The following is a 26,894-nucleotide window of genomic DNA, read 5'->3' as shown; positions in this document are numbered from 1 at the left end:
AAACACATCTATAGTATCTGGTGGTGTTGTTTCCTCGTGGCAAATATCTTGGGCAAACTGATAAGAAATTCAATGGCCCGAGTAAATACGAAAAAAATTCTTTTTCTTTCCTCCTCCACAAACAGCTGATAATCTTCTCTGCTTAACGTTTTCCCGTTAAGATGGCACACCTCGTTAACCCACATTTCCGTACCGCGAAAATGTACTTTTAATTGCATTTAAAAACTATCTGTTTTTTGGAACGGCAAAGAATCTCCTGTTTGCAGGGAATAATAACTCTAATAATAATAATAAAAAGATGGTACCGAAAAAAGAATAAATGTATAAACATGAGAGAGAAAGAAGTCAATGAGTCATGAGGTATGTGGCCGCTACTTGTTGACATCACCGGCGTCGTGTGTAATACATTTCCGGTCTAGGCATTTTCCCTTTTCCACATCGTGGAATCCAATTGTTGCACGTACAGAAAAAAAAGATAAAAGATAACTGAATAATATTATTGGGTTAATTGAATGGTTTTCTATTTCGTGTTGTTGTTTCGATTTCTAGACGACAGTTTTGGGTGGAGGTAATCCACACGACTTTGAAAAGAGATTTACTTTTTAATTTTACTTTTTCTTTTAAAAAACACGTGGTCAATAAAGTTGAAAAAAGAAACCCCGAGAAAAATTGTGGCGTCCGTAGATATTTACCTGTACGGCAATGGCCGCCATTACATTCTTCAGGGGATTAACAATTGAATCTACGCGTTTCGATGAAAGAGGGGGGATTGCAAGGCTACCGTTGATTCTTCCAAGAGAGGGGGGACTTTTCGCCATTTTATTCTTCGACATGCCACCAGCCTACCACCCAAGAGAATTCCTGTTTTCAACCGAATGTGTATTCCTCGAGGGAGAATAGTTTTTCCAGACGACATTTTGCGAAGGTTATAAGGTAGAAATAGAGATTTAAGAAATAAGATTGTTGATTGTTTTTTGTGGGGTCTAAAAAACACGAGTTTTAGGTGAGGTGATGGCGGTTGGTCAATTTTTCAAAAAGGTAGGAAGAAGGAAAAATGAGACTGGATAGTGGCGCCTCTAGCGGTGGCTGTCGCGCGCCATGGCCCCGCCTGGCAGCCGTTGGTTTCCCCCCCCCCAGTCACCACCCACCCGAACCCAAGCCACCCCCCCCCACCTCCGTTCTTCCAAGCTGGAAAAGAAGTCGAAACGCTTCAGTCGAGGACGCCGAGTCGAGTTGGAAAGTAGTGTTTGACTTTGCAGTCTATTATTTTTGAAAAAAACATTTTTTCTTTTCTTCTCCTCTCCAACGTCTACATATATTTTTTCGAAAGAAGAAACGCCTTTAGGCTCCAGCCAATTCCAAATTCATAAAAAGAAGAAGATTTTTTCGACTGGAAAAAAGCCTTGAGGACAAGAGAAGAAAAAGGAGAACGAGTTTTTGTTATCTTGAACCAAGAGGAATTCGAGTTGGAGAAGAATAAAGTTCTTTTCTATTGTAGCAACGCACACACAAGTCGGTTGGCCAAAGTAGTGTGTGTTAAACTTTGGTTTTGGAGGAAAATTGTGTTGGGTGCGGGATATCAACTCTTGTGCTGCTGCTGGAAGAAGGTCTCTGGTGTGCGAAAAGTTTTGTTTCTTCGTCCCACCCAAAGAACAAAGAAAAATGACGCGATTGAGTTTCATCGGCCTCTTCCTATTGATCGGTAAGAAACATTTTTTATTTCTTTTTTGGATTGTTGCCTTGACCCTAAAAATGCCATCCCAAAATGATGAGGGGAAACAGTTTTTACTTTTTGTGGCGCCATTTTTGCACATTCATGTCCGAAAAAAAAAGAAGAATGATTACTGGTGCACACACACAACATATTTCCAGGGCGAGGTTTTATATATATCTGTCGGTTTTCCATTTTTTATCGAAATAAAAAAAGAAGTTCAGGGGCCTGTGAGTTTGGCGGTTACGGTTAAGGGACCACCACCAGCGTGTGTAACACACAACGAAGCGTTGGCTCCAGGGCAAAATGGCTCCTATAATGTAGAAAACTTCTTCCTTCCTCTATCCCTGTATACATTTGATCCTTTTTTCAGATGGCGTATCATTTCGTTCTGTGTAAGCTTCAATCAGAGTCAATCTAGTCCAATTCTCCTTAAAAAGATAGAGGCATAGAAAACCGGGGGAAATGGGTAACTCCCGAGCTGTGCGCACTTTATACATCTTACACTCACATCGTGAAGGTTCAATTGAAAAAATAAAAAAGGGGGCACACACACAGGAACTGGATGAGATAGAGAGAGACGCTGTGTGCACCACTCGGCGGATGTCGTATTGTTCCCTTTTCCCACCAATTACCTCAAACCCCCCTAGACGGCATAAAATAAAACGACTTTTTTTCTCTGCCCAACATCCTCTCCTTCCAACTCGGAATCAGACAAGACAGAAATGAGAAAAAGTAATTAAGGTGAACTTCAATCTTTTTATTTTTTCAAAAAAGTCCCCCCTTTCTTTTTAGTCTTCCGGAAAGAAAAAAAACAAGATGGAGTCTTTTAAATATAGAGGAGGAGCTTTTTTAGATTTGGTTGGGGGCTGTGACTCAGGTACAGGTGGTCGCAGGTGGTAGATACACACAAGAAGAAGAAGAGGGGTCAAAAACTTTTTCATCCATCACCCAAACGGAAGTGGCGGATTTGAACCGTTTCTTTCAAGAACTTGCATTTCAAATAATAATATCTGAGCCAAATACAGTTTCCAAGGGTGGATTATATACATGTCCCTCCGCCTCCTGTTATGTTTCGTTTTCCTGTTCACAAGAGATAGATAACAAAAAAAGCTCTTGAGCGAGAGATTTCCGGTCAATTGTCTTCTTCTTTTCTATTTGACTCTATTATTATTATTATTATTTAGATCGACGGGATCGAAAGAATTCCCGTTTGTATTTGGGGGCCGTGTGGAATTTGAGATGGGCAGATTTATTTTTTCATTCGCCAGCACGCGCTTCATCATATATAAATAGCTAAATCTCTCTCGTTTCATCTCTGATGTACTTTGCTCTCTCTATTTACTCACTGGCTATTCGACCCTTCTTTTTCAACACACACACCCACACACGGTGCTGGTTTGTTTGTTTGTTTGGATTCGTAAAGGATATAGATCGGATAGATTCTAGTGTCCGGAGAAACAGCGTGGGAAAATAAGAAGGGCAATCGGATTTTTATTTTTTCAAACATGTTTTTCAACCCCTTTTCTTTTCACTCTCGTCCGGCCGGAATAATTCAACAACCACACGAAAGTAGTAGAAAGAGGGAACCAAAAAACCTTGGGTGAATTATTGATTACGTTCGTTTTTTTATTGTTTTTGGGTTTGGAAAAAAAGACCATGGCGGTCGTTTCCTTTTGTTTCGGGTATATAAAAATTCCACGGAGAAGTAAAATAAGGGTATGGGGGGAGATCAAGGAACGAAAGCTTTCGTGTGCCGGTTGTTCGTTGTGTAGTTGGCAGACGTTGCGTGATTAGCCTCAACATACTTAATTTTTGTTGTTGTTTTGACTCTCGGTGAAAGGTCTCCGAGTCTCTCTCTCTTCTCGGTCCTGTTTGGGTGAAAGCAGCGGCCTCTATCATCGTTTCTTTTTATTTGATTTCTTTCTTTTTTTTTGATGGATTAAGAAAACTGGTTGTGGCAGTTCACGTTCAGATTTTGATTTCCTTCGCTTCTTATTTCTTTCTGTCTCTCTCCCCCTCAAGTCGGCTTTAATCGTATCGCTTTAACTGTTGAACCAAACAACTCAAATGGGATCAAAAAGTAGCCCGTGCCCAAATGTGAACTCGATTAAACCGGAATTGGAATCATTAAACCAGCTCTTTTATAATTGAAAAAAAAGTATATGGGTACGCTTGAGAACACGTAGGGGAAAAGGTTAACGTATTAGAAAAGGAGGTGCTGAATATCTTCCAATTTAAAAAAAAAAAACCCAAAAAGTTGAGCCGAGAAAAATGGAAGAAGAAACTTTTTTTCTTTTGCATCAACAGCCCGGAACCGAAACTCTTTGAAGCGTGTAGCCCTCCTCCACCTTTTTTTATTTTCCATCCAGTTTTCTTCTTATTTCTTATTTCTTTATGGCGTTTTTTTACTTCTAGTTTTCTCTCTACTGCAGTCTGCGGTTTTTAGCGAACACACTCACTGTTATTGGTCAAACCGAACGGCAGGTGTACGTTGTGTGTGTGCGTCATTGTCGTGAGCGCTGGGCAAACACTCTTGAAGTAAAATGAAATTTTTTTTTTCTATACACACGACCTAAAGTTCGTTCAACCGCCGGTTTTGGGCCTTTTATTCTTTGACTGGTGACGTGGAGTCCATCTTCTTCTTTGAGGTTCTGATTTGAAGATTTAAAATGGGATTTGACAAACAGGATCCCTCCTAATTTTGTTTCTCTTGTCACATTGTGAATGCGAATCATGTCTTGCACGACCGGTGGAAAAGTTGCAACGTCGCCTGGTTTTCTTCTTTCTTTTGTTTTCCCTTTTCATTTTCTCCCTTGTTGTTTGTTCACAGTTTTTGGGTGTGTTCCCTCGCCTTTTTCCTCCTTTCTGGACACGCACGTAATTTTCCAGTTTTCCAGACGAAGGGAATTTGACACTTGAAGCTAAATGTGGGGGAGTTGGGGGTTGGTGGGCTGCTGGTGGTGTGGCCTGTAAGAGAAAACGTCACATGTCGAAAGTCAGAAGACACGCACCAAATAACAGCGCGCCGAAGAGTAAAAGAAGAAAAAGAAGAGAGTGAAACATTTCGGTCGTCCGGCACACAAGAAAAAAAAAAATTATTTTAAAATCGACACCAAACGTCTCGATTTCAAATGGCGGTGTCGCCTTACTTCTTTCTTTTTCCATCGACTCGAGTTACGCGATTCCACTTGAAATCTCTTGAGCGGGGCATTTCGTCTTTAATTTCTAGACTGGAAAAAAATGACAAGAACCGCAGGAGAATGGGGAGAGATATTATTTAACAGGTTAGACTGAAGGGAAAGAGAGAGAAAACCTGTTGTCTCCTTCTCCGTTTTGATTAATAAATTTCTTTTGACTAAATTTGGCAATGTCGCGCAGAGCCAATCGTTTAGAATGGGTTGAAATAAACGCCGCTATGCGCATGCAAATGTCCTGCTGGTGGAAAAAAAAAAAAGAGCCCGAAATGATGATGATGATGATGTGGAGAATCAACAATTCTCGTCGTCTAACGGAACATACACTCACGTAAACGGGAAAGAGAAAGAGGAAATCTCTGTGATGGGAGGGAAAAAGCGACGCTTTGCCAATGGGGGGGAGGTGGTGGTGGGGTGGTGAGGAGGAGATGCTATATAACTGTGCATATACGCTGGCATACACAAAAGGGTGGGACGACGGCAGCTGCCCCGGTCGCCCGTAGCAACAAGAGCGAGTCTATCGATTTTTCGCCCCCTCTCTTTCCATCCATCCGTCGTTGGATGGAAGAGAGAGAGGATCGGATCCCCTAGTTTTACCAAGGAAAAGGCGAATGGAAAAAAAGAATATCCTGATGAAAAAAGGGAAGTGGAGTAGGAGTAGTAGTAGGGTGTGTGTAGGGGGGACTTGGGGATAGATCCCGTGGATTGGCGATGATGGACTTTTTAGCGGCCACAGCAGCATATGGCGCATACATTTGAAAGCGACGACGACGCCATTTGCATCCGGAGCGGATTCCCACCCCTCTCTCTCGAAATATCAATTTCTCTCGACGATTGATTTGCTTCAATTCTTATTGTTTAGCACTAGAGTTTTGTGTCTTTTTCAGTTTCTTTCTCTTTTGGTGGAAACTTGTTTTTTTTTTCGTTTGTTCCAGCACTCTGAGGAATAGAAGAGCAAAGTGACCGTTGGAAGCCCTCGGGGTAGATCACAGGTAGATGGTGTTCAAGGTGTTTGGTTGGGGAGTTCGTCGAGTGTGGTGCGTGTGCACTCGATGTTCTTCTTCTTCTTCGGTTCTCTTTTCTATTTCAAACCGTGCCCTCGAGCCAAACGAACCGAGCCATTCGCTTTTCTTCTTCTTCTTCCTTATGATTTTTTGGTTAAAATCTTATTTTTCATTCGGAATTAATTCTTCTTCTTCCCCCCTCTCCTTAGATTTATCAAAAAAGTTTCGGGTTATGTGTATATTATCTATTACATGTTTTAATGCCCAAAGGGTGAATAAAAGAGAAGGGGGTGGGGTCGTCCCTGAGAACACACAGACAAAAGAAGAAGAAGAAGAAAAAACTTTTTCTTTCTTTTCTGAACGAAAAAAGGTTGTTGTACTCTCTTAGACTTCTATTTGGTCGGCCACCACCACCAGCAGCTACTGATCATTTTTTCCCACAGTCCCCCCCCCACCACCACCTCCACGGTATATATCCGAGTCTCTTGGTTGTATTATATCTCCGATGCCGGTGTGATTCACGATCGAGGAGCCAATCGAAAGAGAGGCCTGGCCTCCCTCTTCTTTTTCCCATGTACTTATTTCCTTTTCTTTCCCGTCTTTCTTGTCGATTATTATTATTATACCTTTCTCTTTTATGACGGGCGTCTGTTCAGGTTCTGTGTGTGGGTGTGTGTTGTCGGGTGTGTCATTGGTTGCCTCCATCAACCTCAACCAGAAGGGGCAATTGTGACTTTGTTACTTTTCTTGAGCGCTAGATGGCGCCAGCTGTCGGACCTAATCGCCCTATACATCGATAATAATTTCTTCTTTTTTCCGGTTTTTTTGGGGGTTTTGACAGGTGTCGCGATTTGCCAGGTGACGATCGAGCCGCAGAACATCGTCGTCCGACAGGATCAAGTGACGAGGCTCATGTGCAAGACCCGCACGCCCATCAAGAGCTGCTTGTGGGAGATTAACGGAGATCTTTACAATTTGGCCGAGGGCAGCCCCTACGAGCCGTTGGGAGTCCTCGAAGACGGAGAATGCGGCATTCAGGTCAGTCGGCCGAACACCAATTTTTATCATCTTGAATTTCTTAAGAAAGAAAAATGGATAAAACGGTAAAAATAAAATTGTTATTTATTTGCAATAGGCCAGAATTACGGATATGGAAAACGGAGTGTGGGCATGCCGAGTGTTCCTCAGCGGAACGAGCAGATCGCCAGCCGAACGGGCCAGCACCAACGTCACCGTTTTGGGTTGGTTATTTATTCTATTTATTTATTTTATTTATTTATTTTTTTACGAGTTCATCCGGTATGCGGTTTGTTTTTTTATTTATGCCCGGTGCCCGGTCAAAATTTTATTTTAATTTTATTCTTTTTTTTATTTATTTTTGCAGCTTTGCCGCAGATTTCCCTGAGGCCCAGAGACGATCCCATCACTGTCATCGCCGGCGAGAACGCTCAAATCGATTGCATGGTGGCCGACGCCCGTCCCGCTCCTGCCATCACTTGGGTGTTGGGTACACAAAAAACTATTTTCTTTCTTTTTTTACTTTTTTGTTTCATCCCTTTTCCCTTCAGGATTCCTGGAATAATCATTTGTAAAAAAAAATGACACACATTTTCCTTGATTTTCGTTCGCTCTATCCCCCAAAAAACAATTTTTCCCGTCAAATAGCTGTAGATAGAACCTAATCAAAAAATACCAACGGAAACTAAATGGGGTTAATGATTGCCCAGTGAAATCCTGTCCAGTATTTACTGCGTCCCACTAGATCGAAAGAAGAAAAAAGAGACTGTGGCTGGTTAACGAACCGGTTGATTTCCTCGAATTCTATTATCAAAGGGGGTAAAAAGGAGAGGGGGGTTACTCGTGCATGACAATCTATAAAAATACTTTTTCAATTTAATCGAATTTTTTCTCTCAGCTATAAAAGGACACCGTTATGTGTTTGAATTCACCTCGTGATCTCATTCTCCTTTTCAACTTCTGTGCTGATGATTTCTTTCTTTTCGTTGTTGTTGTTGTTGCTGTTGTTGTGTTTGACGTTAATCCCCCAATTCCGCTGGACTTCCAGGTGATCGCGATTTGGACTTCACCAATACCCAGACGATTATGGAACCGAGACCGGCTAGCGGAGACTCCAAGGTGAGTATCACCAGCAAATTGAACTACGCCTTCCAGGCCGTCGACCACGGCAAGTTACTCCGTTGCGTCACCAATGGCCCGTGGCTGTCGATGGACGATCCTCGCGAGACTTTTGCCCAATTGAACGTCATCTGTGAGTTTTTCTTTTTTGTTCCAGTTGACGACATCTTCTCTTTTCTGGGTCGAGCTAACTGTTTCCCCAATTTGATTTTTTCTTTGCCCATTTTACAGTTCCTCCTCAACCCAAAGGTGAGATGACTCTCTACGATTTCGTGCTCGGCCAGCCAGGTGACATCACCGTCAACTTTACCGCCAACCCCCGCCCGTCCAGCGTCGCCTGGAAGCTCGACAGTGAGACCGAGTTGGCTGTTGAACCCTTTACCGGTCGTTCCAGCGATCCTCGTGTCGAAGTCTTTGAGCTTAAGAGCCTGGTATAAACATTTGATTTTCAATACGAATTTAATTATTAGAAATTGAATTTTTCTGTTTTTTTATTTCATTCCAGAACGCCACATCCTTCGAGGCCCGTCTGCGGATCAAGACTTTGGGCGAGGCGGACGCGCGTCGCATTTTCCGTCTGATTGTGGAGTCGTCGATGATGAACGGCGAGGCCATCTCACAAGAGTACACGGTGCGCCTGTCAACATCACCAGCACCGGCGCAATGTAACCCGAATCAAATTGAGAACTGTTCGAATCAAGCCAACCAACGGACCGTTGATTCTCGTTCTGATTTAGCCGGCGGAGTCAGTGGCGCCGGAGTTGCTGCCATTGTTATCGTCATCGTGGCCATCCTAGTCGTCACGGCCGTCGTCCTCTACGCCCGCAACACCGGCCGGTGGTGCTTCGCTGGTTAGTCAAATCATTTCATTCATTTCTTATTTGTTATTTTTAAAACTTTAATTTTTGGTCGTGTGGTATTTTATTTTTATTTTACCAAAAAATTTTCTATTATTTTAGCTCTATTATTATGATTATTATGATTACGATTCTTCTATACACTTGTCTCTTCTTTCTCTATTGTTCGTTTTTCTCTTCTCTTTCTCTTCCTAATTAGTTAAACCGACAGTCAACACCGACTGCTAGTTTTCTTTTCTCTCAAATAGTTTCGTCGTAGTTAGAGTCTGGCCATCAACATCTCCTTTCTCTCTCTCTGTCAGATGTAGAAGATCTCTCAATTCTTATTCCAAACCGCCCTTCTCTCCACCCTCTTTCGTCAACCTCCCACACCTCCCCCCTCCGACAAAATTACAAACAAAACAATATTTTCTTCTTTATTTTAAATTATTATTATTAGCTTTAAATATTTTTCTCAATTTTTTTCCTCGACCGGATTAAGTGACACGAAATCAATTTTTATGCCAAGCAGAGAGAGAAAAAAAATTGAGGATTTTTTTCCTTACAAAAAACAAAATCTGGTTTGAAGCAACTACCTTTTTTTTAAAAAAAAATTTACTGTTTCATTTTTATTTATTTATTTTTTCATAAAATGGCTTAGGGATTTAATATTTTTCATTAACTCACCCAATATCAAACATGCTAAAGAGGCTTTCAATTTAATGTAAAAAAGTTTTTAATTTTTAAAAAACATTCCAAAAAATTAAAAAAACAAATCTGTCGACTTTTTCCGCTATCAGCTTTCTCTTTTTTAAAAAAGTTTTTATTTTTTCGCTTTCGTTGTTTTAAAAAAAAGTTGAATTAACGCTATATCGAATAACAGTAAACAAAAAAGGGATTTTCATGTGTTGCTGCTGTTTTTTCTTAACTCGATTAACAATTTTTTATTATATTGTATTTATAGTGTTTTTGTTGCCAATCAAAACCAGCGCTAAATCCGCGTTTTTTTTCTCTCTTTTTTTTTGTTTTTTCATTTTTTTTTTATTATTTCGAAAAATCTCCTCTCCACCCACACCCACCCTGATTCCACCCACCTCATTGTCGATTGTTTTTTTGTTGATTGAATTTGATTTTTTTTCTTTCCCGCAACACAAAACAATTTTGTGTGTCTCCCCCCTTAAACCACATTTTATTTTCGCGTGGTTTCCCTCCATTTGGATCATTTTTTTTTTGTTCCGTGCGTTCATCAATTTCATCATGGAATCCGTTAATCATCCTCCTGTTGTGTGTGTCGCACGAAATTTGATTTTAAAAAAATCATCCGATGTGTTTCTTTTCATTCATCGCACGTCATCCACCCGATGTGTCTGCGTGTGTCTTGTGTGTTGTTGTTTGTTGTTGCCCCCCCGCCCCCTTTTTTGGTCCGTCCATCACATCCCCCACCCACCACCACCACCCCCTGCCCTGCCCCCGTGTTGTGCGTGAATGCCTCCTTAGGTGGACGTCGGACCGTAGGCGAGGGCGAGTCACAGGCGCGCATCGACGAGGAGAACCCCGGCGAGATCGTCAAGGAGAAGGAAGGCAAAGAAGGGCCGCTCAAGGGAAGCAACGAGAACCTGAACCTCCAGCTGGCCGGGCCCGATGGGGCCGAAAACGGCAACGGACAACTCCCGGCCTCGTCGCCCATCAAAGAGTCTCAACAGCAGACCAACGGTGGTGGCACCACGCCCGATGGCAAAGATACCGCCGTCTGAGAGCTCCACACACACACACAGAGAAAATTAAACTAAAAAAACAAAACTAATTCTAGAAAAGAACACAAGAAATTCCATAGAAAATTTGAAGACCAAAAAACATTTGACACCCGAACAAGAGAACGAAAAAATATCACAGAACACGCAAACATAAAAATGTGGGGAGAGAGAGAAAGAAAATAATTAGTAGAATCGCTCATTTATTTTTCAATGTTTTTTAACTCTCGATTTGATTTTCTCTCTCGAATCGACGTAAAGGGGAAATTTCGATCGCTGACAAATTCTCAAAATATTTCAAAACAATTTTTCGACATTTCACAAAAATTAAAAATTTCAAAATTTCATCTCTTTCATTTTTTTTTTTTACTTTGGGCTACGCTTCCAAGTATTGACCAAAAAGTCTCGTCAGACGAGATTTTTGTTTTTATTTTAGAATTTTTTTTTTTCGGGGTTGGTTTTCACGTTCATTCGTTCGTTCGTTCATTTTTCATTTTTACGGATTGAATCATCTTCCATTTTTTAGCGGATTCCATTTCTCATCTATCCCCTTCCTCCGGAAATTTAAAAACTAAAAGAATATCCAAACTGTGTTACATATTCAAAAAAAGAAAAGACGAGAGAGAAAAGAGAAAAAAAAATGTTTGTTACGTCGCTGCTCTGCGTATGTGTACTCTGTATGTATGCCCCTCGTGTGCTGCTGCCGCTGCTGCTGTGTATAATTTGGCGCGTTAAGTTTTTTCGCCGGAAGGGGTCGGACGTCGTTAGCCGATTTTTTCTTTCTTGTAATCTGATCAACTTTTTCTCCCGTTTTGTTTTTTATATTGCGAAACGAGAGAAAAAGAAAAACAAAACGATTCCGCCCCTTTTTATTTTTTTTTATTATCGCTCCATATTCTTCTTTAAGTCTCTCTCTCTCTCTCTCTATTGGTAGTTTAGTAGGAGTAGTAGTTCTTAAGTAGTCTATAAATCATTCTCTATTTTTTATTTTTATTTTGACTGAGTCAAGGTCTCTCTCTCTTTCTCCATTTATTTTTTCGTTTCGATTTTCTCCAAAAAGGTTTATTCTTTCTCTCTTTAAATTGAGTGAGGTTTAACCGTAAAATATTCCATTCCATTCTCTCAGCTTTTTATTTTGTAATTCAAAACACTGACCTCCCCCAGAACAGTTTTCTGTGGGTTTGTAAGATTTTTTCAAAGTAATTCAAACATGAACCAACATCACACAACAGATTCCATTTTTTATCATGATGACATTTTTTTGGCTTTGTCCATTTTTTTTCCCCCAACGGGTTTATTGCCCAATCCCGTCCTTTATGAGAAATTGAAAGACAGAGAACAAAAAGAAAAATCATTATTTGAGAGAAACGAGAACAAAAAGAAAATTCCTTCCCACACAGACACATTTCCAGAATCAAGAGAAAAAAGTTTTTACAAAGAAGAGATTAATCCGATCGATGTAGTGTTTGTAATCCCCCTCCCCTCCATCCCCCCTCCCCTCGTTTCTTAGGTGTCTATATTTAAGTGGTTATGTATAAGCTTGTGTGATGTGAGTGTCGCCCCCTCATCCCCCCCTCATCCATTTCTCTTTTGTGTTTGATATCCGATTCGTGTAATTTTTTATTTTTCATTTTTTTCATTTCTCATCTTTTGGCCTCTTCCCATTCAAAAAATACAAACCAAAAAGACAAAAAAAGACAAAAAAGTGAGAGATTCGTTGTGTCACTTGACATTCACTTCCTTCGACGCGGGGAATAAGGAACAACAACAAAAAAACGACACACAAATCACAAAAGAAACACACGCTCGAAAAAAAACATAAAAATTTCGTCGGTTCACGATTGTCGCCTTTAGTTCGCCATCACGTCTAATATCTTTTTTTTGTTTTCTTTTTTTTCTCTGTCTCCGCAGGAAGCCACTCTGTTGGCGTCAGCACCAAAGAAAGGTAAAAACCCAAAAATAGAAATATGCAAATTGTAATATGATGTAACCAAAATTCTTTTATTTTAATTTTTAAATTCAAGTGCGGATGAGGAAGCTGGAGAAGTTGGACCCAACGAGGACGACGAGGATAATGCCGGCGACAACCAGCAGGGAACGACCGGTGAGGTCAAAGTGGAAACGAGTCACAGACAGAGTCTCACCCGCCGCATCTCCAATCTCTACGGGTCGCTGATCAGCAAAGCCGCACCCAAGAAATCGGATCGCTCGGGGTCTTCCGGCGCTTCGGCCGGAATTGGTAACGCGGCCGCCGATGTCGATGCCAAGGTGAGTGAAGGAAAACAAAAATCCTAAAAAGAATGGGGACAGGGACGTCATCATCCGTCAAATTTTGATTTTGATTTTATTTTTTTATTTATTTATTCGTCACCACTAGGAAGGAGCGATCGTGTACGCCGAATTGGATTTGAAATCACCGCCGGCCGAGGGAGGCGCCATCACCGACTCTGCGGCCGTTCGGATGATCAAGGACGAGACGACCGAATACGCCGAAATCCTGCCCGTTAAAGGCAACAAAGCCGTCACTCCGACTGAATAAAACCCGAAAGGTTGACGCTTTTTTCTACCACCATATCCAAAACAAAAAATAAACTATGAATAAAGTGAAGAAAAAGAAGAAAACAAAAAATGCAATTTAAATAAAAAAGAAAAACATCACCAACTTTTTTTTTACATCATCAAAAGAAGAAGAAAATTGACCTCAGCACAAGTTTATTTTGTGCGTCACAAATTATTTGACACAAATGGCAACCTTTTTTTAAAAAAAATCATCATTTTTATTTCAATGTGCATTTTTCTGTGTTTTATTATTTTTCAATGGCCGAACAATATTTTTCTTTAAAAACTGCCCTTCGAACATTCATGACAGCTTTCTTCCGGTTTTATTTAAAAAATTAAAAAATTAAAAAAAAAAAAAAATTTAAGGAATTGCGTGTATGTGTGTATGAGTGTATTTTTGAAATTTTTTTTCGCTTGTAAAATTTTTCTCTTTCATTTGTTGTACAAAAACAAAAATCGTGGGAAAAAATCACGGCGAAACATTTTCGAAAAAAATAATTATTTCCCGTCTTCCTTTCTTTATATCATTTCTCTCCTATTTTTTAATTTGCAAATTGTTGCATTTTCCATCCTGTGTCACGCGCAACTCTAAAACTTCACAAACAAACAAAACATATTTTTTTGCCCCTCCCCCCCCCTCGTTGATGATCTTTTATATTTCTGAATGTCATTTTATTTCGATGTCGAAATTCAATTCATTTTATTCTCTTTGAAATTCCTTTTGAATTGACCGGGAACAAGAACCATCAACAAAAAAAAAAAAAAATGTGTGTTGTGTATCATTGTGTGTGTTACGTGTGTCAATTTTTTCCTTCCTATCCGACAACAAACAAATTAAAACAAATATACAAGAAGAATTAAACCTAAAAAAATGTTTTAATTTAATTTAAAAAGAAGAAAAGAGACGATCGCCATTTATAGGTTTGACGGCCGACTCTTTTTATTCTATAGGGGTAGAGAATTATTTATTAGTTTTGGGCGATAGCTGAAGAAATCTTGAATTACCATCCTCAAGGGCTGGGCAAAGGATAGCCTCTAACTTTGTCGGGACGAAACACACACGCCAAATGGGCGGTTTATTTCAGTTTTTCGGGGCGGTCCGTGTCGGCTAATTTTTGCGCAATTTCTCGAGCCCCTCTTTTTCTTTTCTTTTCTACGGTTAAACGTGACGGACTTGATATTCTTTACGAGATGTTTTTTTGTGTGTACATCAAAAGAAGGTGGAGGACCCGATGATTCACCTCCCGGCGCTTAAAGGAGAGAGAGAGTCGCCCGTAAATTTCCATCAATATAATAAAAACACACGGGCCATTTTCTATGGGGCAACTAAGCCCCGCGTTTTCTATGTCTTTTTCTTTTTTTTGTTCTAATCTGAATGGGAAAAAGAAGAGGCTCTTATTCGCCTCCATTCTCCGACACGTTTTGCCCATTTTCTGTTTTTTTATTTTTTTTTTTAAAAATCGCGCCACCAGAGTTTTTTTTCTCTGATTATCTCAAATAGTTCCATTATGTTAGTCCATTCCGGACAGTGGAAAATAAGAGGCCGACCGAGATAATGAATTTGTCTATCTACTGTGCCTTTGTGGGGGGGTTCTCGACGTCTAATAATTCATCGCAATCAAATAGAAAAAAATGTACATATAACTTTAATGTATATATCGATATCTCTTTTTCCAAAGAATATCAAAAGGAGAGATTGTGTGGAACGAATTTTTCTATCGTTCCCGCCTTATATATATATTCCAGCCCGTGATTACACACGTGAGTCACGAGTCTATATCCATTACATCATCGCGCCCTTTTTGTTCTCGATTGAATATGCAAATGTGTGTCCATCGGGGACCATATTGCGCCCAGGTATTCTATACGGATCCTGATTGGATTTCCAAACGACTGAACGAGAAAGAAATTCACATCAATGTCCATCTTTTTTCATATCAGAAGCTACACAGTACACACACATCTTTACCGTTTTCTCATAACAAAATGGCCGGCCGACGATAAGACATCAAAAGTCGTGAATCATCTGCCGTGAAGGAAGAACAGGCCTGGGCTGGTTATAAAAAGAAAAATTCTGGAAACTTACTTCTATAACAACCCGTATTGTTGGCTCGTTGGACAGGGTGTTTCCCCGGTCAGAATTCGTTTTGATATTTTTGTTGGTTGGGGAGGGGGATATTGCGTTTGTCTTCGTGAGAAAGTTTCCACGTGTTTGTGTGTGCGTACCTTCCACCCCAACCGAAAAAGTTTTTACGAGCTACGAACAAGGTGTATACAACGTCTTATTATTACGTTACTACATATACCTTTACGTGTGTCACACAGATTTAACGACTTGTCCGGACGAGGGTTACATTCAAAAGAGCTGAGAAAAATGTTTCGTGATCGGCTCGTTTCTTCAAAGCTTTTCCCCCCTTCCGAAAAACGACTTGTCAATCACACTCAAATACACGTTGAAAAACTCTATTAATGAGCTTGTAGCTTCAGGCTAGCTAGACACACACACTTTATGCAAATTAACGGGGGACGACGACACACACAGCAATAGCCAAAACGAGAGAAATTTGCATTTCACATCTGTTGAGCATCTTTTTTTTTCCAGTGAGGTGCCATTCAACAAAAAGCTCAAAGAAGAAAATCGTGAGTCGATGTGAAAAACTTGCCTACAGACGTCTACAGACATTCTTTTATTTATTTTTACAAAAAGTATTTCAGAGATAAGAATCTTCTCTCAAGTGCTCATTGGTAAAAAGAAACAAAATTTTTCGTCAGTCATCTCCCACATGCCAAAGACCGAAAAATGTGTTCAAATGCGATACTGTAAAATTCCGAGTAACACCACCACAGCAACCACCACGTGCTCAACCCCGCCATTTTGTCTGTGCCGAAATTACAACAAAAGAAAAAGAAAAAAAGAAAAGAAAAAAGTTGCTGTGTGTAGTCAGTCACCATGTGGATATATACTATACAAAAGATAAAAAGAGTCAGCCACTAGCCAGGCTCCGGTTCAGTGCCGTTTCAGACTGGACGCAGTGCGGAACGTCCTCGCTCGAGCTCTCTGAAAAATCCCCTACAACCAAAAACAATCAAAACTGTGTAGTTCTATTCTAGTTTTCGAGTGTGTGTCTGAAATTCCTTGTGTGCATCCAGTGTGTGTTTTTCGGCCATTGTGTTTCTTTCAGCTATTAAAACGGTATCAAGAGGGAGCTAGGGGCCATATTGTTCATCGTGAAAATTTAGTTGTCGAGTCACCAAATAAATTTGTGACGACGAGAGGGGAAAAAAAAGGGGGACAAACAACAACAGAGAGAAATGGGCAGTCGTGAAATGTGTCGTATTATTATTCAGAATCTTCTTGGCACCTTTTTATGTGTCGAGTGAAAAAGTCAAAACTTGTCGCGCACAGTCATCACACGAAAAATAAGAATAGACACACGTTCGGTTTTATTTGAATAAAAATTCACCAGAGCTGCCAATTCCATTCAAGGAGATTTAGGCACTGACCACATTTTTCTCCATTCAGCTAGGTATTTTCACGAGGAAACTTGTTTGAGACGCCATTTTTATCACCCTACACACATACATAGTCGAGCTAGAGAGAAAATGGAATTTTATTGGTTATGGGTGCCGTTGGTGTTGCTGCATGTGATTGTCACGCCAGTCTGCCGGGCATTGGTGCCGGAGATATCACTCAAATCCAACAATCACGTACACCCTGCGGCGAAATCGTCTGTCACCATTGGCAATGACGTCATCTCGGAGACCAGAACACTCGGCGGCGTCGGCAAATGGCCAACGTTGAACATTACCCGAGTCAGAACCAGCAGCAGCAGCACAACAACCAAATTGGCCATTGACGACGAGAGTCGGCGCAACTTTGGCGACCCCGATCCTTCGTCCGCCGGCTTATCGTACACGATCCACCATCTGGACACTAATTCCAACCCTTCTGCTGGAGGACCCGGCAGCCAGAGAAGGAAAAAGAAGAAGACTCGTAACAAGTGGAATCATCACTCACCCAGTTCGAAATTTGGAATCGCAGCTGCAGCTGCTAAAACAACGCCGGCCGGCCAACCTTTTTGGACACGCAATGACATTTTGGAATCTCCGACCACTAAACCACCGCCAACTTATTCCGACCAGTAAGACATTTTTCATTAGAAATTTGTTTCTTTTAAATAAAATTCCATTTTTCTTCTGTTGTCCAGGATGATGACACCGTCGACTTGCCAATCTTTGACGTCGACTTGCCCACCTTATCGGCTGCTGGAACGGCGCAAAGAATACGACGTCCGCTGGTATCCGTCGCGGAAATGGGCGTCTGCCATCGTCATGACGGAAGACGATCGCCTCCTGGCCGTCTGGGAAGGATTGGCAAAGTTGCAGGAATATTTCAACGGCTACAACGAGCCGCAAATCGCCATGAACTTGACGTTCCCGCTCCTGACTCAAGTCAAACGCGGCAAACATCCCGGCATTCTCAACCAGGAGCTGAGGGACATCACCTTGTCCGTCCCCATCCCATCTCGACACCAAATCAATCCGCCGTCACCCAACAGCGCAGACGTAAGCCAAAAACACACAAAATCCCCAACGTCTTAATTACAAAAACGTTCACTGTTGTTGTTTCCCTGGCCACGCCCTCCTCCTTGTATACGTTAACACACACACACGTCTCATCATAATATCTAGGGACATGATCTTTTCTTGTTTAACAATCGAAAATGACTGGCTGGAATTGTTTGGAACAGGTCCTGCTGGATACGGTCGAGTCGAGCACCGTTTTCGTCCAGAGCTTCCGAGCCCGTCTGTGGGACTTGACGGACCGCGCCCTGCGCCACCGGGCCGACCGCTTCATGACAGCGCTAAGGAGTCACGGAGAGGCTTTTCACGACCGTTACTACTATCTCGCGGCGTTCACCAAGTCAGTTTTTGTTTTGGTTTTTGGTTTTCCTTTTTGTGTTTTGTGTTTGGTCCAGGGGGGGATTGATGGATGGATCAATTATCTTCTCACTCGTTCAAATAATAAATCTAGGCCCGATAACACGGACAACAACGTCTACGAGATGTGGATTCACGCAACCCGATTAAGGGATCCAGGTCGAGTCCAGCCGGTTATCAAGTCCAGGGATCCGCCGCTCAGCAAAGTGACTCTCCGCACCCGGAAACGGCTCTGTCGTGGTAGTACAACATTTTTGTTTTATTTTTGGTTATTTGTTTTGATTGGCCGCACGCGGGACCACCCACGCGATAGGATCATTAGCATAATGACCAGCGCAACAAAATAAGTTCCGCGTGCAATCCCCCCCCAGTGGTGCCGTCAATGTACGACCATTTCTTTTTCTGTTGTCTACCCAAGTTCCAGTTAATTTAATGGCAGGAGAAAGAAGAAGAAGAAGAGATAAAGAAAAACAAAAGAGGGGAGGATGATGAGGAGGATCGATGACGCCATTTTTCAAACCTAACAACCTTTGCGTTCCCATAAGGAGGAGGGGGGGGGGACTTCTAGCGACCAATAAATCATCTGTTTCTCAATGGCCACTTTTTTGTTTGGAAAAAGAAACTGAAATTTTGTATCAAAGATTTTTTTAGTTTATCATTTTCCCTTTTTATTATTATTTTTAAGGAGTGGAATGCCCGTCGTTTGACGTCCTTCGTGTCTACAAATTCGGTAGGGAGGAACTTTCACGAGTAATGAAATCTAATTGTGCGCATGTCTAAGGAATGAAATTGTTTCTTATTCGTTTTGGGGTGTGTGTGTATACGTATGTAGGAATTCAAAAGCGACGCTATTTCGACACGGTTCTGATCCAGGCGGGGACCAACGAGTGCGAATTCAACAGCCTGTCCGTCTGGCGAGGATTTATGCCACTTCATCTGTACAAACATTTTCTACTATTTTTTTCTGGGTTTTTTAATGTTTGTTCAACGTCTTCATATTTTTCTTATTTTCTCTTTTTTTAAAAAATCATAAATAAAGGTACAAACATGGTAATCAAGTCGAGTCACGCCGCCCGGCGGTTTCCCGCCGCCGTCTGACGCCGCCAAAAAAGAAAAGAAAAAAACTTGTTGCGCGTGCGCAACGCAACTCCCTAAAAGAAAATCCAAAATAATTTTAAACTATCGACAAAGAAAAATAGCAAGAAATCTTTTTTTTTTCTATTTGTGATTTGCATAAATATTCTTCCGAGAAAAAAAAGAAAAAATTCCGGTCGACAATCCAGAAAAATCGATGGAGAATATTTTCCGATTCGATTTATTGGATTCTCGAGATGAAAAAATTTCGAGTGTGTGTCCCCTTTTTCTTATCTTTGTATTTGTTTGAACATTTTCCGATACTATCAGAGCCTCTCCCCCCTTTAACTCACAAAATCAACAATCAAAACTTTAGTAGAAAAAGGGATTTCTTGCTTTTATTTTTCGACTGACCAATCGGACAATCTCAATATTGACACTCTGGTCCATCTTTGACAAGTTTGGAATGTTTTCTGCTGGACGTGTTTGACAGGCTTAATCTTTAACTCGTTGTCAATTCTTTTCTCATTTCCTGATTGACGTTGTTTTTAAAAAAGGCATCAACTCGCACTGGGAGGTGCTGGAAGCGACCAGACCTATCGGCATCGTCCATGTCGTCGACCGACTAACGGCCAATCAATCGTTAACGAGCGGCATCGATCAGCGTCTCGGCCAGCTGCGCTACAACAACAACAACACCACCAGGACATCTGCAGCAGCGGACTCGTCCGTCTCTTTTGATTGCAAGCACAATCTGACCGTTTCATTGTACCTGCCTCGACGGTTGCATTCCAACCCACCATCAGCCGGCCTGGGAGCCGTAAGTTGACCATTAAAAAATAAAACAAAATTATTTTTCCTTCTCTAAATGTCTTTTTTATTTTTTAAATATTTATTTGGTTAACAGCCACCTGTCAAGATCAATCGCGTGAACGACTTGATCGTCTACGTACAAACAGTCGGTGGGTCCATTCTCGATCCTGTCCGTTCGACCATCGAGGTTAGTGTCCACTACATTTATTATCTTTCTAGAAACTTAAAAAAAAGGGGGGATTGTATATCCTCTCGCCGTGATGGTGGTGGGTGATTAAGTTCCTGGGGTTCCTTGATTGAGGTCACGATTTGTCGTTGTCACGTCTACAAACACACAAAACATTATTTTCTTCTTCTTCTTCTTTCCCCCCCTAACGAAACAAACAAAACAGGTGAAGAAGTTTGGCTCACGTCTCAAACAGTTGGGACTGTGCTACAAACCGGGCGAGTACTACCTGGTCGTTTACGATTTCATGGTCCGTTTTCACGGACGCCAAAACGAAATTTGGTTCCTGGCTGACCGTTGCCCATTGAGAGCCGAGCTGCCGACTTGAAATGATCAAATTCGTCATCTTCGTTACGAGCTGCGCGCGCCTGTATAACTACATCATAATTCTCTCTCTCGTCTACCCCCCCAAAAAAAAGGAAAAAATATTTTAAAAATAATTCTTTTTTTTTTTATTGCATGTTGTCAAGCCCATTTCTATACTTTTTTTCCTCTTTTTTAAATGTTTATTATTTTATCATACACACAGAGAATCGTATTTTGGGTCGCTGAAAAAAAAAACGAACGCGCGAGGATTTAATTCTAATTTGTGAATATTAACGAATTTTTATTTAGAATTAGGTAAACAAATTAAGGATCGTGAATTTTTCTTCTTCTTCGCAATAACAATGTTTGATTAATTATTTAATTACATAAATTTTTTTTTAAATGATTGTCTTTGGTTAAAAAAAAACGTTTTTCGCATAATGTAAATAACTTGGGGAGGGGAAGAGCAGGAGGAAGAATAGCGTTTGGTAGTAACTTTTTGTTGGATTTTTACTCTTTTTTGTTCTTCAACTCAGATATTGTGCGGAATAAAAAATAATACGTGGGATAGTAAAAAGGGACTAAGAAATCATTTGCGTGTGGTAAAAACTTAACGCGACATCTTTTGGCTGCCATTTTTGTTGTTGTCCCATTTCTTTAAAAACGTGAAAAATGTTTTACGAGAAAATTAAAAAATACTGATTATAACCACAACCGTAATCACACCTCGATCGAAACTTGTTAAGGCGGTTAAATTCAAAAAAAAAAGAAAAATTTAACGTTTTGGAAATTAAAAATTGGAACCTAAATGTGAGTTGCGCTTGAAGGCAGGTACGGGTAGTTTGCTGTTAGGATTAGGATTGTGATGAAGATTGTTGTTATTATTGTTGTTGTTGTTGTTGCTGCTGCTGCCGACCGAGGAGGAGGAGGGAGTGGCGTGGCTGCTGGATTGGGCGGATTTCGGGAGCGTTGCGAAATTCTTACGCGGCGGAGGTGGCGGAGGCGATGAAGTGGCCGTGGTGAAATGCAAGGATCGTCGCCAAGCGTTGCGGCGAGGCATGGGAGAAGATTCCAGCGGAGTGGCTTCGCTGCTCTTGCTGGTGGAAGTGACCAGTTTACTAAAGGCGGCCGCTGTCTGAGGCTTGCGTAGTTGAGTGGTCAACAAATTCAGAGATTTGATCATTTGAACGGCGGATTCTTCCAATTTATCGGCGGCCGGCTGTTTCCTCCTAAACTGCTGGATCGAGTGGAAGTCGCTGGTCGTTGACAGTTTCCTGGCCGTTACCGGAGTGATGGGCATGGCGTTTTTCATGTCCGACAATTTCACAGATCCCGTCGTCGTCGTCGTCGTCGTGGAAGATGAAGAGGCGGAAACGCTCGTCGCTTTGGCCAGTGATGGACGGGACACACCCCATTTGGTGGGGGTGGGCTCGGAGCTCCTGGCCGGCGGTAAAGTGGCGATGGGAGGAGCCACATGTTTATGAGACGAAAACGAGGCCGTTCCTCCAATGCTGGCCCTGTGACGATTGCGGATGAAGGGATTGTGATGTTTGCTGACCGACAGAAGGTCGTTGGAGCCCAGACAAGTGGACACTGGACGGGCGGCTCGAGGTTTGGGAGGCACGTTCAGATTTTCCTGCGATCGCGATTTGGCGGGGCTCAAGGACTGGGCCGAGTTGCTAGCCGGACGGCGGACGTCTCGTCTCATGGGTGGGGCCACCGTGACTCCGTAGGCGATGCTGGGCTGCGGCTGCACCTGCTGGACACCTCTGGCAATTCCGAAATGCGGCAAACAAGTCGCGGCTCCCGTCGACGATTTCAACGGCGGTCTCAGCCGACTGGCCTGCTGGATGGAAGGGATCCGCGACGATTCCGGCCCGGTGGCAACTTGACTTTTAACCGCTGCCGAATTCTTGATGGATGACGCAAAATGGTTGGCGCCGCTCATCGTCGTTCCAGGTGTTGTCAGCCGGACTCCTGCGTCGCGGTAAAATTCATCCGTGCTCGGGTCCAGGGCGACTGGCTTCCTGCGATTCCAACCAAACAAGGAAATAAGAAAAAAAAAAAAGAGAATGGCATTATTGGTTTGGTTAGATGTGTAAAAAGGCCTGGAGAGAAAATGGAGAGTCATATGATGCCAGTTAAGATAAGCATAGCGGGTTGCCCATCACTTCTTCTCGGCCGTGTCATAACCCTTTTTCCATCCCATCCCATGGCCTTTTACCACCTACTGAGCTAAGAAAAGGATCCCCGGGTCTACTCCCAGTTGGATATAATATTTCTTTTATTATTATTATTTTTCTGGTTGTTGTCAAGGTTTTCTTTTTTTCTTCTTCTTCTTTACGGAGAACTGGCTTGGCCCAGCAGCACCTTACTGGGAGCGAACGGCCAGGTGGGGGATATATACGACGAGACGAGATGGCTCCCGTCTTTTATTTATCTGATTCTTTCCGTCGTGAAAAAAGCTTGGCACCGGGAGAGCGGAAAACAGCATTTGATCACGTGTAATAATCACAGTCGTATACGAACGAATGAAGCAACAAAGAGAGAGAGAGGATGGAAGGAAGAAGAAGAAAAAATAAATTTAGTTCTGGATTAATTTCTTTCCAACACGAGAGAGAAAAAACGGACAAAAATGGGAACGAATTTAGAGAAAAAGAGGAAAGACTAGTTCAATTTTGTGAGGCAACGTGCGCTTCGTTGTGTGTTTTTGTGGAATGATTTTTTTAAATATCGGGTTATTCCCAATCCATTTGAGAATCCCTAGAGAAAGGAGAAATTTGTTATCAAAGACGATGACGCAGGGAAAAAAAGAAGCCAAACAAAAGAAATCCCGAAAAAACAGCCGGTGAGTAATGACAAGCGAGCGGGAATGAATCGATCAAGTGAATTGGTAAACTTACTCGTCAGGTTGGGCGGCCGAAGCTGCTGATGGTGGCGATAAAATCGGGGAGGAGTCGGGCTCGTCTTTGGAGAAGAAATTGGAACGTTTCGAATCGCCGGATGACTCAATCGCCGGTGTCTTGGGCGAGACGGGAGTTTCCGAGACGGCCAGATCGCGACTCACGCTCTCCTCTTCCATCTCTTTGCGCTTGTCGGCCTCTTCTTCCTCTTGCAATCGCTTGGCCACTTCGGCTGTCTGATTTTGGGCTTCTTGCTCTTCGATCCAGCGGAAGAAGCTCGACAGCTCGTTCTTGACGTCGCGATCCTTCTCCGACTCGACTAGCCAACGGACAGCCGAGTCCAGCTCGACAATAAGTCGCTTTTCAGATTCAACGTCCAGGCCGCGCAGGGAAATGTGCAGTTTAGGCAACAAGGTAGCGAATCGTAGCCGGACGTTGGCCACTTTATCGCCTGGATGAAAACATAGAAACTTCAGCTAAAGTTCAGATGGATGATATCAAATATAATTGTTACAACCTGCTAGACGGATGAGGGGTAAAAAGAATTGCTGGCGGATGAACTTTCTCGACAGGAGATCAAAGAGGACGGGGCAGACACGTAAGAAGAGCATCCGCATGTGGCACGATTTGGCCGAGGCGAGTCGTGAAATGATTTCGCTGCACAAAGTGGATCTCTCCTGACGTCGGCGTTCACTCCGCACGCACAACATCAACGTTTGGGCGGCCGAAACTCGACAGGGAAGCGGACGCTGGATATTTTTAAGTTAAAGAAAAACGGTAAATTTAGAATTTTGTTACGATGGATTTTCTAAAATTGTTTGCGACTGACCACTGTCTCGATCCGGTGCCAGAGGTGTGGGACAAGTAAATCGTGAACCGGATGACAAGGAAGGCACAATGGGAAGGCTGCCAGCTGGGAAAGAATGTCGGCTTGTATCCGCCAAGAGGATGAATTCATCACTTGCTCCTCGCAGCGGAGGGCCGCTTCACACGTTTCCAGCACAATGGCTTCATTAACGAACGGGCTCTGATGGGATGACAGGGGAAGACGGGCGAGATTTTCAATGACAGCGCCGATTTGAGGCACCAAGGCGAAAGTGACATCCGGACACGGATCGATAAGCAGCTGGTTGAGTAGCGAAAGGATGACGCTGCTGAAAGGGTGGAGCTGACGACACAAATCCAGGACGTTGGCAGCAACTGCCCGTCTCACCACAAAGTAAGGATCGGCTGCTAAGGCACGTACGGTCGATATACGTTGAGAAAACGCTTCCGCACCAATAAAAGGCACCATGGCTACGGTATTGACGGCACAGGCGTGACGCACTTCGGCGTAGATCTCCAATTTCTGGCCCGTGTCCGTATGCGCAACAACATCCGGCATCTACACAGAAACCAAATAGCTTTAGGGATCAAGTTGAACACACACACACAGCACACGAAACGGAAAGATCAAATTACGTTTGTTTTATCTTTGATTGTTTGATGAGCTGATCCAAGAGATGCTAAGCTGTAAAAGTATTCGACGAACCAGTCTTTTTCTCCATCTCTCAAATGCGCTGGAAATGATAACAAAAGGATGTAATTACAACGAATCGGAAGCTTGACAGATGCTTGTAATTTACTTTGAATTGTTCTAGAGATTCTAGCCCAGTGCTGGGCTAATAAGGGTAAGGTTTTATCTTCTACTTTGGAAGCATGTTCACATATTCTCTGCAGCCATGGGACCATCAATGTTCTGACTGATTCTAAATAAGAGAGGAAAACATAATTATTGTAATTGTTTTTGTGCTGCAGTAAACAAAAAATTAACAAAGACTAACCTTCATCCAGATACTGCAGTATTGCTGATGCTGTCTCCACTACAACTAGTCTCACTGCTTCCACTTCATCATCTCCCAACTCAAACAAAACAGATAGAACTACCCTGACTGGAATTTTGGCATCAGAATGCTCTCCATTTTTTGTTAAGCCCTTGACGATTGATACCAGTTGTGCACACATGGAGGCCCTAATGGTCCACTCAGCATCTTGACTTAGATTTTGAGTTACTGGGATTAACTCATCCTGGATCCTGTGAAATGAAACAACATTATTTGAGATGTTGAAATTTTTGAATAAAATAACATCAACAACTTACACTTGTTGTTCTAATTTCATTCCCAGCTTTCCCACCAGCTGGCAACTACCCAATCTGGAGAACGTAGGTTGTGAATCACTTGCCTTATTGACTGCTATTTCCAGCACCTCTTTACCCAAAACCTCAATGGGTAGCAAGTCAATTACATCTAATAGTGTGTCCAGCCATGCATTCGCCACCACTGTAAAAGAAAACAAGTTAAACACAGTCCAGTTACTTTCCCAATGGGTGTGTAAGCAGTGTTCAACTCACCAGGATCTGTACTGTCGATGGACGAAAGAATGGACTGGAGGAAGCTTTGAGTAAAAGGCGTAAAGTGAGTCATTTTGTAAACATTCTAATTCTTCGTGAACACTCCCAAATCACAAAACATCTGCATGACGTGTTTTCGCTTTCGCAAGTCGAGCAAAAACCTTTTTTTTTATTGCAACAACGACAATTCCTGTAGCCTTGAACGAATTCAAAGTTCGATTGCTAGAGGGCTCTGCTGATGGCACTTGCCGCTAAAAGCTCGTTTCGGTGGGACACGAAAAAATTCGGGAACTTGTGTGCTTGTGTTGGCTGATTGGCTCTAGAAATTGGAAATTGTTGGCTATTTTAAACATGTTCACACAAAATAAAAGGGATGACGGACCAGGATTTGTAGGAATTCGTTTCTGTCCTAGTTGGTATGACAATATTTTGTTTACATTTACATGAAACTTGTGTCTAACTTTTGTTATCAATCTTGGCAGTAACAACATGTTGTATCCCAAGGAAGACAAGGAAAATCGAGCTCTACTTTACGCAGTAAGTGATTGAAAAGTAGATAAATTTGAGTTACTAACGTATAGTTTTAAATAGTGTCGGAATTGTGATTTTAAAACTTTGGCTGATAATCACTGTGTCTATGTCAACAAGATCATGCACGAAATTGAGTAAGCTATAACTTTTGAGAGCAAAGCAAGAGTTTGTTGATTAACACATTTTTGTTCAACACAGTGAACTGACTCAGATAGTGGCTGATGTCATATCAGACCCTACACTGCCGAGAACTGAGGATCACCCATGTCCCAAATGCACTCACCGAGAGGCAGTATTTTTCCAATCTCAGTCACGACGAGCAGAAGAGGAAATGAGACTTTACTATGTCTGCACCAATTCAAATTGCACACACAGATGGACTGAGTAACATTCCTACCCATCTCTTAAAATTCTCATCAAAAATGTAAACTTTTTTATTGCAATTAAAACGTGGATGAAGAAACATCAAACTGCTCAATCTTCTGTTTACAATTCTTCAAGGGAGTTTATCACA

At 42.0% G+C, this 26,894-nt stretch overlaps 4 protein-coding genes across 8 annotated transcripts; 3 read left to right on the top strand and 1 right to left on the bottom strand.

The window, feature by feature from the left end:
* The first annotated feature begins 1,195 nt into the window (after nucleotides 1-1,195).
* On the top strand, nucleotides 1,196-13,216 carry LOC124342664 (fasciclin-3-like). 5 transcript variants are annotated; one of them, XM_046795748.1, is made up of 11 exons: nucleotides 1,197-1,702; nucleotides 6,754-6,950; nucleotides 7,048-7,153; nucleotides 7,297-7,419; nucleotides 7,978-8,181; nucleotides 8,280-8,479; nucleotides 8,554-8,713; nucleotides 8,786-8,899; nucleotides 12,547-12,580; nucleotides 12,660-12,903; nucleotides 13,013-13,216. In XM_046795748.1, exons 1-11 carry the CDS (start codon nucleotides 1,663-1,665, stop codon nucleotides 13,172-13,174), a joined length of 1,584 nt encoding a protein of 527 aa, XP_046651704.1. In that variant the 5' UTR covers nucleotides 1,197-1,662; the 3' UTR covers nucleotides 13,175-13,216. The 5 variants fall into 5 exon arrangements, with proteins under 5 accessions (XP_046651703.1, XP_046651704.1, XP_046651708.1 ...); XM_046795747.1 differs by having other exon boundaries at nucleotides 1,196-1,702; nucleotides 8,554-8,899; XM_046795752.1 differs by lacking the exons at nucleotides 12,547-12,580; nucleotides 12,660-12,903; nucleotides 13,013-13,216 and adding an exon at nucleotides 10,382-12,403.
* Nucleotides 13,217-15,962: 2,746 nt separating this feature from the next.
* Nucleotides 15,963-20,654, top strand: LOC124342645. Its single transcript, XM_046795712.1, has 9 exons — nucleotides 15,963-17,336; nucleotides 17,403-17,760; nucleotides 17,946-18,118; nucleotides 18,230-18,375; nucleotides 18,821-18,865; nucleotides 18,968-19,083; nucleotides 19,766-20,029; nucleotides 20,117-20,209; nucleotides 20,415-20,654. The coding sequence occupies exons 1-9, from the start codon at nucleotides 16,798-16,800 to the stop codon at nucleotides 20,574-20,576; spliced, it is 1,896 nt and encodes a 631-aa protein (XP_046651668.1). The 5' UTR covers nucleotides 15,963-16,797; the 3' UTR covers nucleotides 20,577-20,654.
* Nucleotides 20,655-20,955: 301 nt separating this feature from the next.
* Nucleotides 20,956-25,991, bottom strand: LOC124342574 (serine/threonine-protein phosphatase 4 regulatory subunit 4-like). Its single transcript, XM_046795575.1, has 9 exons — nucleotides 25,850-25,991; nucleotides 25,598-25,778; nucleotides 25,281-25,531; nucleotides 25,083-25,205; nucleotides 24,919-25,016; nucleotides 24,287-24,841; nucleotides 23,975-24,206; nucleotides 23,458-23,908; nucleotides 20,956-22,581 (listed from the first exon to the last, which is right to left on the bottom strand). The coding sequence occupies exons 1-9, from the start codon at nucleotides 25,920-25,922 to the stop codon at nucleotides 21,345-21,347; spliced, it is 3,201 nt and encodes a 1,066-aa protein (XP_046651531.1). The 5' UTR covers nucleotides 25,923-25,991; the 3' UTR covers nucleotides 20,956-21,344.
* Nucleotides 25,992-26,090: 99 nt separating this feature from the next.
* LOC124342895 (DNA-directed RNA polymerase II subunit RPB9-like) lies at nucleotides 26,091-26,845 on the top strand. The gene is made up of 4 exons (XM_046796105.1): nucleotides 26,091-26,265; nucleotides 26,332-26,386; nucleotides 26,441-26,514; nucleotides 26,579-26,845. Exons 1-4 carry the CDS (start codon nucleotides 26,201-26,203, stop codon nucleotides 26,766-26,768), a joined length of 384 nt encoding a protein of 127 aa, XP_046652061.1. The 5' UTR covers nucleotides 26,091-26,200; the 3' UTR covers nucleotides 26,769-26,845.
* The last annotated feature ends 49 nt before the right edge of the window (nucleotides 26,846-26,894 follow it).

The sequence above is a fragment of the Daphnia pulicaria genome, chromosome 6, assembly GCF_021234035.1.
Source record: "Daphnia pulicaria isolate SC F1-1A chromosome 6, SC_F0-13Bv2, whole genome shotgun sequence".
Taxonomy (NCBI): Eukaryota; Metazoa; Arthropoda; class Branchiopoda; order Diplostraca; family Daphniidae; genus Daphnia; species Daphnia pulicaria.
This window is presented reverse-complemented; position numbering and strand designations above follow the sequence as displayed.

Coding starts and splice junctions, on each gene's coding strand:
- LOC124342664 (XM_046795747.1), top strand. CDS start 1,663: ATGACGCGATTGAGTTTCATCGGCCTCTTCCTATTGATCG. Junction 6,951..7,047: donor ACGGAGAATGCGGCATTCAG/GTCAGTCGGCCG, acceptor TATTTGCAATAG/GCCAGAATTACGGATATGGA. Junction 8,480..8,553: donor TCTTTGAGCTTAAGAGCCTG/GTATAAACATTT, acceptor ATTTCATTCCAG/AACGCCACATCCTTCGAGGC.
- LOC124342645 (XM_046795712.1), top strand. CDS start 16,798: ATGGAATTTTATTGGTTATGGGTGCCGTTGGTGTTGCTGCATGTGATT. Junction 18,119..18,229: donor TATCTCGCGGCGTTCACCAA/GTCAGTTTTTGT, acceptor TAATAAATCTAG/GCCCGATAACACGGACAACA. Junction 18,376..18,820: donor CCGGAAACGGCTCTGTCGTG/GTAGTACAACAT, acceptor ATTATTTTTAAG/GAGTGGAATGCCCGTCGTTT.
- LOC124342574 (XM_046795575.1), bottom strand. CDS start 25,922: ATGACTCACTTTACGCCTTTTACTCAAAGCTTCCTCCAGTCCATTCTT. Junction 25,532..25,597: donor ATGAAATTAGAACAACAAGT/GTAAGTTGTTGA, acceptor TTCATTTCACAG/GATCCAGGATGAGTTAATCC. Junction 23,909..23,974: donor ACCCCTCATCCGTCTAGCAG/GTTGTAACAATT, acceptor GTTTTCATCCAG/GCGATAAAGTGGCCAACGTC.
- LOC124342895 (XM_046796105.1), top strand. CDS start 26,201: ATGTTCACACAAAATAAAAGGGATGACGGACCAGGATTTGTAGGAATT. Junction 26,266..26,331: donor ATTCGTTTCTGTCCTAGTTG/GTATGACAATAT, acceptor CAATCTTGGCAG/TAACAACATGTTGTATCCCA. Junction 26,515..26,578: donor AAGATCATGCACGAAATTGA/GTAAGCTATAAC, acceptor TGTTCAACACAG/TGAACTGACTCAGATAGTGG.